This window comes from Physcomitrium patens, chromosome 18 (assembly GCF_059467195.1).
Source record: "Physcomitrium patens ecotype Gransden chromosome 18, ASM5946719v1, whole genome shotgun sequence".
Lineage (NCBI taxonomy): Eukaryota > Viridiplantae > Streptophyta > Bryopsida > Funariales > Funariaceae > Physcomitrium > Physcomitrium patens.
Window position 1 is genome coordinate 5,230,924 of NC_143427.1, and position 12,068 is coordinate 5,242,991.

The following is a 12,068-nucleotide window of genomic DNA, read 5'->3' on the forward strand; positions in this document are numbered from 1 at the left end:
TTTTAGTATAGATATAATCATTATAGAATATACAGTGTATAATTGAAATGTATACTAAATACAATACCATAGTAAAGTTTAATAGAATACCTCCAATAAAATTGGAATTCAACATTAGATGCTACATCACATTCTGAAGAAATATTACTACAGGTCAAGGTATTTGCAATGGTTCTTGTTTGGTTGTTATAAATCTTACAAATTATATTATTATAACAAGATTACAAACAACATACTACAGAAGAAAATCAAATTTTCTTTCAAAAATATTATTGTTTAAATTTCAGCAATGGCCGTTCCTAGTAAAACAACCACATGCTAAGACCACTAATACATCTCAAAGCCAATAATTGCAAAATAAAAGTATATACCTTTAAACCTCAATGCTTATCCATTATCAATTCTATGTAACTCTATCTTGATGTACGTATCTAAAAGGCATTGAAGTTATTTATTCAAATAATAATAAAAATAAAATACTATTACTAACATATCTTAAAATCTTACTTAAATAATAAATTTATATACAAATTTAGAAGAAATAAGTAATATTATTAAATATTCACAAAAACTAATATAACTTAACCATACATTTTTGCAAATGTACACTCATTCATATCTACATATATTAAAGAATATTCATTTAGAAATCATAATAATTTATTAGCTCTTATTTGTGTGCATATTTCCATTTATAAATTTAAGTATACACATTAATAACTTTCTATGTGTTTGTGTGCATATTTCCACTGATATATTTAAGTATACATATTAATATCTTTCTATGTATTTGTGTATCTATCTATCTATCTACCAAAACACAAGAGGGGCCAAGAGGCGAAAAGGATACAAATGAGTCTCTCTTGCTACAAAGTGGAAATGTGCCACTATCACAACTTCCTTTTGAGGAGTGATACACCACATCAACATGTCGGAGGAGAAGGAAAATGTGGGTTCTGGAAGGGAATGGGTACTTTTGGGAGCAATGAAACTAACAGACACTGTCCCACTTATCTGATCAAAAACTATGGAATCCATCACAAGACCATTGTTCAGAACTGAACCAGACAGACAGAGATGACGGTGGCACAGGTGGAGGGCCGTTGCTCACATTGCCAACTGACATGCAAGAATCAGTTGTGATGGTTTAGCAACCATGACATGCTGCCAAGCAAGCTCCAGTCCATGACATGCTCCCACCCAAGCACATACTTTGTACGTCTTTTTTGTTCTGTCAATTTTGCAGTTTGCTATGCGAAGAATTTGGGGTCATGTTGCTTGTTTGCCCCAAATCGGCAACATCAGTTATGCTCGACATGAACGTTGCAATGAGCAGATTCTTGATCAGTTTGAGTGATGGTGCATCTTGCTGCTTTACAGTGCGTGGGACTCACACTCGTAGTGTGGTTGTTTTCCAGTGTTCATGTTCGAGACCTTGATGGCGAGTCAGTATTCGAATTGAGCACAAGTTTGTGGAGTAAGTCGGTTGCAAATGTAGAAACTCTTCATGTGCTCTGTCTCAAGCGGACTGAGGAACGAGAAGATTGGATCGGTTAGTCATCATGAGCAGCGACCTGAAGCCTGGTTTTGTGCGCCAGGAAGTGGCCAGTGAGTGTGTGTATGAAGATAGAAGCAGTAATCCTGCAAGCGCCAAGGCCATCCCCTTTGCAGTGGTCTCATGCTCCAGCCAGGTATGCTCTCGCTACAAAAGATTTTTTTTCGTTTGGGGTTTTTTTGTTCCGTTACATGAGAGATGTAGGGTTCTTGAATCGGCAAACGGAATTTGTGGTCCATATGCAGAGAAATGAAACATCGTTGTTCATAATGGGTTACAAATTCAGGCAATTTATTTAACTCTAACCTCCTTGTAGTTGTTCTATTTTGACACTCTGAGCTCCCCCAAACGCCATGACCCAGGATGAAGACTTCCCTGTAAGTGAGCTGAACAATGATGCGTTAGGTCGAGGTTGGCAAAGCTCAAGGTGTGTCACCCAGGCCCTCTTCTTCTACAAATTCATATTTTTCGCCTTCACACCAATTTATGGGAATTTTAATTTATTTCGTTACAAATTCATGGTGAAGAGCAAGTTTTTTCTTTCTCAACGCAAGGCGATCCTCTTCTTTGCGTGGATCTTAGCAACCATAAATTCATACCAGTGCTGGACCTGGATTTCCTACACCTAATTCTATTTTCTGGCATGCGTTACATTTTGAAATGCCCATTTTGTTGCAGATTCTGCTTATTCCCTCAAGAAATAGTATTGGAGTTGCAGCATCCATCACGAATCATTAACATGCAGTTGCTCTGTCACGAATTTATGGTAACTTCGTCCAGAAATGGAAATTCGGAGCTCTGATTACTTTTTACGCGCATAGCTTGGTCTGCAAATGCTGTTGCATAAAAAGATGGTAAATTATTTGGGTTACATAAACTGCTTTCTACAGGGTTTAAAATTATTTGGATTGCAACGAGCATGCAGATCCCCTCTAAAGTGGAGATCTTTGTGAGCATGATTAATCCACATGTTCACAGTAGCGACACAGTTGGGCAGATGAAGCGCCTTGGGTAAACACGTCTGCTATAAACTAAGTGATTACATGTTTGGCCAATCACCAATATAATCTTTGTTTGTCTTCGCTCTTCTACAGCTCTGACATTTTGTGAGTGACTTTCAGATACTTCTCATTAGATCCAAATGATCGAAGCAACCATCAGGCAAGAGAACTTAAGAGCGTTTATGTGGACTCTTCAGCAGCAACCATAAGATTACTTCTACACAACTGCTACACCAATAAATTGAATATCTTCAATCAGGTACTCTTCATTCCCTTGAACGAGTAAAATATAGTACGGCTCCTTGTTTCCAGCAAAGTTTACCTTGAAACAACCTTGATTCATTTTCTTGTGTATGCTACCAATTAGCATGGAAGCGTTATGGGCTGAGGCACAGTGATAGATTCTTCAACTTTGCTCATGACTGATCATCAATAAAATCTAATCATCCTATATGCGGAAGGTTTTTGGGGGTTCTGCAGGTGGGTTTAATGGCCGTCATCATTACGGGTGAACATCTTGGAGGTCAGCAGGGCGAGTATTTCAACCAGCATGAAGTTACAAAGTCTTCTCTCATATCCACGTATGGTCTCATTCATCAATTTGTTCCTCAAGTTACTTCTTGTAATGCTTATTAAGAAATAAACGATTATCTTAGGTCATAGGGTTTTGCATGGACGTTGTAAACTTGAAGATGGCAATCGCAGAAAAATCAACCTTTTTATGAAAGGCAGTAAGTATGTATCCAGCATTCAGGTTGCACGCACGAAGGGGATGGATACCAGAGTTTCGGCTCCAAGTTCAAAAGCAGTTGCTTTTGACTTTGCTGAAGTGGATATTGCCTCAGGAGCTCGTCTTCGTCAGGTGCAGTCAGTCTATATAACACTCTCCCCACACTGTAGCTTTAGTTTGTCATATTCTAGTTTTTGTAATCAGTACATCAGCTTTTGCTCACTAACTTGAGAATTCTTTAGTAATGCTTTTGAGGTTAATCAGTATGTATTTGTGGCTTGACTGCCCCTGAATTGTGCATTTATGCCAATTGGTTTCCGCCAGTTGTTTCAAGATAAAGTCGCCGCAGTTGGAAATGAAGACTATGACGAAGCCAAGCGTTTGAAGGTAGAAGTTTCGCTTCGTCCACTTTACGGACCAATCGCCTCGCTCTACGACATATATGGTTATAAACATTTGTCTGCGTGCTTGATCGTAAGCTTTTTAGAAGACTTTTTCAGCATACCGTTCGGAAAAACCTGCAGAAATTGATTGAGAAGTTGAAAGAGCTGGGAAAGAAACTGAAGCAGTTTGAGCGTCGGAAGTTTGCAGCCGTTGAAGTGGAGGACTATGACACTGCAAAGCTCTGCAAGGTAAGCTTTTTCTAGTTATACTTAATCTCCAGATTTGCACCGCAATTTCGGACTATTACATAAGTGTATTTCTCATTCCTACTTAAAATCTTACATGGTATATTTTACGTAACTTTGTATGCACTTGAACTTTAACATGGCTCCTGCACTCAGGAGCTTGAAGAAGTTCTGGGTTCTCTTTTGCTTGGGTACTTTTTAGAAGAGCTGAGATATATCTGTTCTTTATTTGGTTAGTTTTTATGTTAGCGTCATTGCGATCCTCGTTCTGTGTAAGATATGCTTGTATCAAAAATCTAGCTGTAGCGTTTCGTGTGTTGTTGTGAGTAGATGGAAATGGAACGGTTGCAACGCGATGAGGGTTTACTTGATCATGAACATATAGTCAGACCTAAATTTTCAGACAGGTTCTCATCTATGAGTCATTTACAAGATTTTACATATGTATTTATACGAAGGGAATTTGTATCGGCAGCTGCTATGATATTGTATTAAGGGTCCTGATGTTGAAGGAAGCCATTTAAAGGGCGCCAGGTGTATAGCAAATCATATTAGATATGCCTTTCACAGGTTAGAGAGCGGGATTGCCACAAAATTACCAGACAACTTGCAAGAACGATCGTCGTGTGAGGTGAGTTTCGGAATGCATCCCAGCTAAAAGACCATAATTTCCAGCTGTCAATGCCTCAGTTATGGACAACCTTATGCAGATTCCGTTACTGCTTTGTCAATCAAGGATTCGCAACGACAAATTGAAACTCATCTACGCAATCAAATTCAAATTTATACAATGTTGAAACTGTCTGATGCTTTTAGGAGACGAAAGAAATATGGATGCAAACAGTGAAAGATTTGAACAATGCCGTCAAACTAAACAGACGTCTTGAAGATCATGAAAATTTGGCATCCTGCGATGGGATATTAGATTTCAAACCTGCTTATTCTTCTTTTAAGATTCGTAAGTTTTATACCTCCTGACATATTTCTTTTGAATGTCATGAATGATATATAACAACACTCTAGGATGAAGTTTGCTGTAATTTATCTCCTTTTTATGAGATTTACCCCAGATTTCTTTTGAAGTCATAATGGGATGTACTATGTATAGTACAGGTTTCTCATTAATCTTGTGACTTCTTGTGCTGGGCAGAAGAAAGGGATTTTGAAGTGATCTCAACCTCCTCAGTCCTGTCAAATGAAAAGCCAAAAGAAGTTATTCCGGAGATCCTTCCATGGTATCAGGACCACAGCATCCTCAATACCTCAGAGATTTCTCCTCCGCCTACTGTGAGTCAAGGTAATCTTACTTGCTTAAATTCCCTGAGAAAAAAAAAGTTACTATACACTTGCGAATTCTATTTTTGAATGTTCATACTTTCAAAACTCTAGCCCTTCGTTAATTAATTCCTATTCTGGTCGGTGTTGTGATTGACTCCTCCATTGTGCGCTGGAATCATATCATCAGCTCTACGAGCGATATCCTCCCGCACTTTGCCACCTTTGATGAAGCTGCAGAATGTGATCAGTTGTTCACCAACTCCTCTGATATGTGGAACAAATGAAAACGGATTTTCAGATAAATACTTGCCGGGAGTTAACGTTGCATCATCAGATATGCGACAATCAGTACCTACATCTGCAAAGCTAATCGCTTCGTCAATGTCGTCATCAACATTTTGTGCTACTAATACAACCCCTCCGGCTGATCTTTCAGCGAATGTTCTCACTCACCTACAGCAGGAGTTACCTGTTGCTACAAGTCCATCGCTGTTAACATCCTCGCTAGTATCGACGTCCAACTTCAATGAGGCTTCATTCACGCCACGTTTGGCGCCACTGAAGCTACACCTGGCCACCTCTCCAACAGGATTGCTCAATTCTAGTAACCATGAACCTGCGACCACTACTACAACCACTGGAACTCAATACCAACCTGAAATGCCACCACATCCGTCACTATTGCCAACCTCACCAATGCAGGAGGAGTCTGTTTTATGCGCTTGCCCAAGTACAACACCAAGGGTTTCCGTGGATTCAAATGCTGATCATAACTCTGAGGGCTTGTTCAGCTCAACACCTGAATCTCAACAGTACCATGAGGCAAATACGACGCTGATGGTTCAAGAGCAAACATTGCCTGTTCACAATGGAGACGTTCCGAGCTCTGTTACAGCTACTGGGAATGAGTTAGTACCAGAACCACTAGCAGACAACGTGAAAATGGAAGCTGGACCTTTATTATCTGTCATGGACTTTCACCATGTGGAATGCTTGTTCAGCAAGCATTGGCAATTGCGAGATAAAGCTCTTCAGTTTCTTATTGATGAAGTGTCCGCAAATAAATTGTTGGAGGAACCTGGCCCTTCCTTCAGGTACGTTTGATCTGATTGCAGCTAAAAGTTGCGCACTCCAGATCGGATTATTAGTATGGAAGCGATAGTTTTTTTTGGGTCAAATTTCTATGGTTGAAGAAGCAAGTTAAAGTATGTCGTTCATTTCAGAATCGTTCTAGAGTCTCGTTGATCTCCTGCGCGAGCTGTGAAAACATCACAGTTTTAGGTCCGTAGAGGCCATTATAAGAGTTATCTGAGGCTGGTTGGCACTTTCTACTCAACCTAGACTGATTTGGGAACATCCAAGCAAAGATCAGAGACCTAAAGGAACTTGAAATAGTAATGGAAGAGGATACATTCCTGTGAGTAAGATAAGATAGAATGAGGGTATGTTGAGACCTACCGCGAGCCAAAAATTTCTAGTTATAAGTGCGCACGACGAATTGACAAGAGAATGTGATATGAAATGACGATGGCTTGAAATGTTTTTGTTTAGAATGATGAACAAAGTCCTACTTCGGACACTCAATGACAGAGTTGCTAATGTATTCAACACGTCTCTGCAGGTCAGAACCCTGCCCATGCTTGTGGTAGTTAATCGAACATTAGCCTACTAGTGACCTGTATATAAGAATTTCCAAATACTATTTTCTACCGAGAATTGCACTTTACTGTTTCTTTTCCTATAATTCTCGACTCCGTCGAAGTTTTCTCGTGTGTTGCTTATCACTGCTTGCAATGTGCAGCTTTTACGCGCCGTCATAACAACTTACACATCGACAGTCCCACATCGAGACCTACACATTGCATCAAGTGGATTTACAGTTATTCTTCTTGAGAAACTCGGGGACCTCAATGCTCGGACGAAGGAAGGATCCTTCGAGACACTGATGTTTCTCGCATCCAGAAAGGAAATAGGAATCATGGTGCTCTCTGGGCCTCTGCTCAAACTGCCGAAAAATCAGGTCATTCTTATTTCCTTTTCCATTATCTGTTTAACTTGTATAGTTTTACAGGAACCAGACGTTGAGTTAAAATGGGAGAGGACATTTTAGTCGTGAAGGCACATGGAAATTATATCACACGGCTGTGATTTGTTGATGGTTTTTAAATGTGTGTGATATTCTTTATGAGTATTAGTAACAATTAGAAAGACTTCACAAAGAAACTTGGAGGTATAGGGGTCAACCATGTCTGTCTTATCTTCCACTTGCATCCAAAACAATTCATATCATGAATTCCGGAATTTAGTTTTGGAATAAATTTCCTAAATAGGCCAATTGGAGGCCAGTTTTGGGCCGGTTGCAACTGCTTCAACATGCCGTACCCCTCTATGGAATACAACCTCCTAATGGGACTGGCTTTCCTTCGGATGCTCTCATGAATTTTGTCATCCAAGCCTTCAACAACCCGAATGGGGAAGTTAGAAACCAGGCAATCAAGGTGACGACGGAGGTCTACAGATCTATAGGGCCTTCTGTGGACAAGTACCTCAAGGGCATCAAGCCTCTGATTAAAGAGGTGTGCTTTGCTCCATCGGGATTTTCTTGACCGCTAAATAGAAAGTTTGATGAGTGAATCTGTTTGATGCACTTTCGAGATCATTGAGGAAAATTCTAGTAACGGGAGTAGACAAAGTAGTTACCTGAAACGTTCAAGGCATGACTATTTTACAGATTTTAACATCCAATTTTGAGAAAGTGGTCTGCGAATTCAAGAACGAGGAAGGAAAAGATAGATCATTTACCCCAGACGAGCCTGGAAAGTCCCAGAGTGCTGGACCTAGTAGTGGTGGACTCCGACCTATGATTCAGGATCATATTGAGGAACTCGAATCTGGTGATAAGGGGAATAAACCCACTGCCTCTGCCAGCATGTCAAAAGGTTCTGCAATCATATCTGCGCTGGTAGGTGGCAGCTTGATTTTGTTCTTAACCTGATTTCTTGGTCTAAAAGCTTTCGAACCATATTTTGTTCCTTTTTCCATCATTTGAGTTCTGAAGAATGTCTGAATTGATACTCTTTCATGTAGAAATTTACAGTTTCTTTGCTTTTCTGTGATGGCAGAGCAGTCGGGGCAGCTGGAGCAGAAAATTGAAGAGCCTGAGACTCCGATAACTTCGAGGGAGTTTCCTTTAAAAGGATCACCAGACTACTACCATGCCAATTCATACACGAAGGTTTTTCACGTCTTGAGCCGCTTCTAAAAATGTGATGGTCTTCAAATGTTTGCTTGTGCGAATCCAAGGATATGGAAATCACTCGAAAGAGACGAAGATAAGTAAAAATCTAGCACGTTGAAGTGTTGACCTTGGAGTCTTCTGGTTGGCTGCAGGAAACTAAGTGGGAGCACATCCAAAAAAACGCATTGTTGGTTGAAGTAAATGAAGATTTGACGGAATCGGAAGCTGCATATGATTATCACTCAGTGCAAACTCACTCATCAGATGAGGTGGCTTCCCCTGACACCCAGGTAAATCGCATATTTGCCCCTAGTACTTTCAATTTTGAGGACAACAGTAACTATCTTACAGATTGTCTACCGCAATGTGGAAAAGCTCATTAATGTGATTAATTCGACCCTGACACAGAATGCACAGAATGCAGACAATTCTTCCGTGGACAAAGACGAAAATGTGGACTCGTGCTTGTTCTGTGGCAAACAGGACGCTCGTTTCAAGGAAGGCGATAACTTGGATCTCCACTTTTGTGAGCAGTGTCCCATGCTTGCAAGCTGCAGTAGTTGCGGGCAGATTGTTGAGATATCATCATTGAAGGATCACTACTTGTTTGAGTGCGTGTCAGGAAGGAGGTAAGAATATCACTTATTTAACTCCTTCTCGTCCTGAGTTTGGCTAAGAGGAAGTCCGTTGTAAGATCAATTTTGTCCCTCGAAATCTATTACCTTTTGTCTCAAATTCTTCACCAGTACTCAGCTTTCATTCAGTGGCATAAGAAAATCTCGTCCTTCAAACGTGTGCTACAGGTATGTTGAATGTCAAAAGTGCTACCTAGCTATTCCAGAGCTGCGACTCGCAGCGCATCACAAGAGCAAGGACTGTAAGATGAGTAAACAACACAAACTTTTAAGGTGTCCACTCTGCTATCGAACAGTGCATCCTAGTGACAAAGGCTGGCGTGAGCATATTCTGCAACAGCCTGGCTGCCTTCGAAACCCCAGGACGTCGATTTATGCAAGTTGAACTGCTGCGCCATAAATTCTGAACTTCCCAGTGAAAAACGGAACTGAAGTCTGAGTCAGTTGACTGCATGAGGTCGGTGACTGTCTAGTGTATGACCCTTTGGATCGTCGGTGGGCTGAACTGATCCACAACGGAGTTCATGGATCCACCGACGGATTAGTAAAAACTCCAAGCTCTAAAAACTGTCGTTCAAATGATGTGCAGTGGTGATCAACTGTTCAGAAGACTGTTATGGATCATATATGTTTGTGTGTGTATATATGTATGTATATATATTCATACTGGGTTAGGTTTCAAGTCCTCATTTTGCAGGATGTACCCACTCAAATCTTACATGGAAACCTCACAAGAGGCACATGGTCTCATTTCTTCCGTTTCTGCACATAAATCGAGTTCGAGGCAGATCCTTTCACAATTTTTGCCACTTGGATCAGTGTCGGAGATGTATTCGCCGTCTTGAGATGTAGCTTCATCACGGTGTCTGATAAATGAGCTCCTTCTAATGTGACTGTCGAAGTGGATTTTTAAGCAGCTAAATGCAACTAAAGTTCATTTCAAATTATAAGTCAATTTTGACTTGGGATTCTGCTACTTCTGCTATTAGTACGTATGCAATTAGTTCCTTAAGTATTAAAGAAACATTATTTAATGACTATGATATTAATGATATAAATTATAAATTTCTAATTTATTTAGGAAAATTTGCATTGGAGACGTTAAATAAAGGTACTGAAGTAAAATAAAAATAAAAATAAAAAACCTATCAACAAAAAAACGAGTGACTTAAACTAATACATTGTTATATGTCACCAATTCTATCAAATAAACTTATTTTTTGATCATGCCAAATAAGCTTTTAATTATGCCAAGTTATATTCAAAAACTAATGATTTAAAAAAAATCTAAATACTGAAAATTAAGAATTTAAATTCAAGAAATCTACCATATAAACTAGATTTAAAATAAACCTTAGAAACATTAGCAAGCTTCCCTATTGACTAAGAGGTTATGTATATATTATGTGAAGTTTTAAGTGAGTTAAATTTGAAATCTCATAACTTGACAAAGACTTCACATTAATAGAGATAGAATTTTTGCATTTAAAGAAAATTTTGAAAAGTAACATTTTTAATGCCAAAGACGTTGTAATATTTAGGAATTTGTTTTGATTAATACTTAAAATAAACTATATTAAAAATACGTATTATTTGAGTTTATGGTAAAAATTATTATGCTAATTTTTTCCTAGATATTAGAATATGGCATGTAAGACACTAGAGTATAGAAAATAAACCATTGAGTGCACCATGTAAGAACCATGCATGATTTTGGTATCTAAAAGTAATTTTTTTACATAATCTTGCTTATATTAGATCAATCAATTATCATATATTAAGTTTTAGGTTTTAAAGAAACACAGTTTTTCTACATGCAAAGAATGAACTTAAGGTGGTGGTTTACGAAGACAATGTCTTTATTATCTTGTTGGTTTCAAAAATTTATATCATTAATATAATAAAATATAATTTATATTTATATTAACATTATAATTTAGAAACATTAGAATAAAAAAGGTTCTTATAAATATACTCATCTTGCTAATAAAAGCCCAAATATACCAAAATTTATTAATTTGTTTAAGTCCTGAGTTTTTATTTTATTTTATTTTTTATTTCATTAATATAAAATGATTTATACCAATTTATTTTAAATTCAAATGCAAGACAAAAGTCTTATGAAATTCTCCTGAAAATGGCAACTTAATTTTTTTTTTCTTTTACGATTTATTTTTTTAAAATTACATAGTAACTAAGATTTTACTGACCTATGGTATCAAATAAAGTGACTTAATAGGTGGTTTCATTTTGTATTACTATCTAAATAAAAATATTTAGAATTTTTTAACCACAATAAAAACTTAATATGCCAATAGAAAATCTCTTTTCAACAAATATGTTTTTATTAATGGCTTCATTTAATGAAAAAATACTTAAACATCTTTGAATACTAATAGAATCATGTGCCTTAATTTTGGTTAAGACCTGACTTTATCATAGCTTTAGATTAAAAAAATCTAAGACATGTTATCATAGGCTTTAAAACAAATTAATTTCAAAAATAATAGTGATTATTTAAAGATTTAAGTCTAATTAATTTTTTTGTAATGTAAAAATATCATACAAAATAAATTCTAAATAAAAAAATTATTATGGTTAAGATGGATAATTTCTATTAAAACCAACTAAATATCTTTTTTGTAATATAATTTTATATGTTTTTTATGAAGTATTTAATAATATAATAGGTCTTTCATTTCTATGGTTTACCCTTTTTCTATCTTTCTATACAAGTACTATAAGGCCTCTAATGACTTTGTAAGAAAAATGATCTTTATTTGTTGAATCTCTTATAAATTTTGAAGTTGGGCCTTGAGTTGATAAACTTTATATGTCCATCCAAAGCATGCATATTTTTAATTTTTTAATTTTTGTATATTTCTTATATTCATAAATATTAACCACATCTATTAAATCATAAAAGAATTAATAAAAATAATCTATATTGTACAATTATTTAGAAATGTTTCTATATTATCTATTAATGTTTTTAGTAGAGA

At 37.1% G+C, this 12,068-nt stretch overlaps 1 protein-coding gene across 9 annotated transcripts; it reads left to right on the top strand.

Annotated features, from left to right (window-relative positions):
- Window positions 1–684: 684 nt before the first annotated feature.
- LOC112295131 (uncharacterized) lies at window positions 685–10,010 on the top strand. 9 transcript variants are annotated; one of them, XM_024546345.3, is made up of 23 exons: window positions 688–1,215; window positions 1,419–1,691; window positions 1,918–1,982; window positions 2,234–2,321; window positions 2,481–2,566; window positions 2,677–2,815; window positions 3,037–3,137; window positions 3,304–3,418; window positions 3,611–3,673; window positions 3,811–3,918; window positions 4,246–4,322; window positions 4,486–4,546; window positions 4,732–4,873; window positions 5,066–5,212; window positions 5,381–6,287; window positions 6,745–6,814; window positions 6,995–7,213; window positions 7,524–7,769; window positions 7,925–8,155; window positions 8,321–8,428; window positions 8,584–8,721; window positions 8,856–9,060; window positions 9,235–9,432. In XM_024546345.3, the coding sequence occupies exons 2-22, from the start codon at window positions 1,563–1,565 to the stop codon at window positions 9,021–9,023; spliced, it is 3,408 nt and encodes a 1,135-aa protein (XP_024402113.1). In that variant the 5' UTR covers window positions 688–1,215; window positions 1,419–1,562; the 3' UTR covers window positions 9,024–9,060; window positions 9,235–9,432. The 9 variants fall into 9 exon arrangements, with proteins under 9 accessions (XP_090100456.1, XP_024402113.1, XP_024402109.1 ...); XM_024546341.3 differs by having other exon boundaries at window positions 691–1,215; window positions 8,849–9,060; window positions 9,235–10,010; XM_024546343.3 differs by having other exon boundaries at window positions 691–1,215; window positions 7,925–8,132; window positions 8,316–8,428; window positions 8,840–9,060; window positions 9,235–10,010.
- The last annotated feature ends 2,058 nt before the right edge of the window (window positions 10,011–12,068 follow it).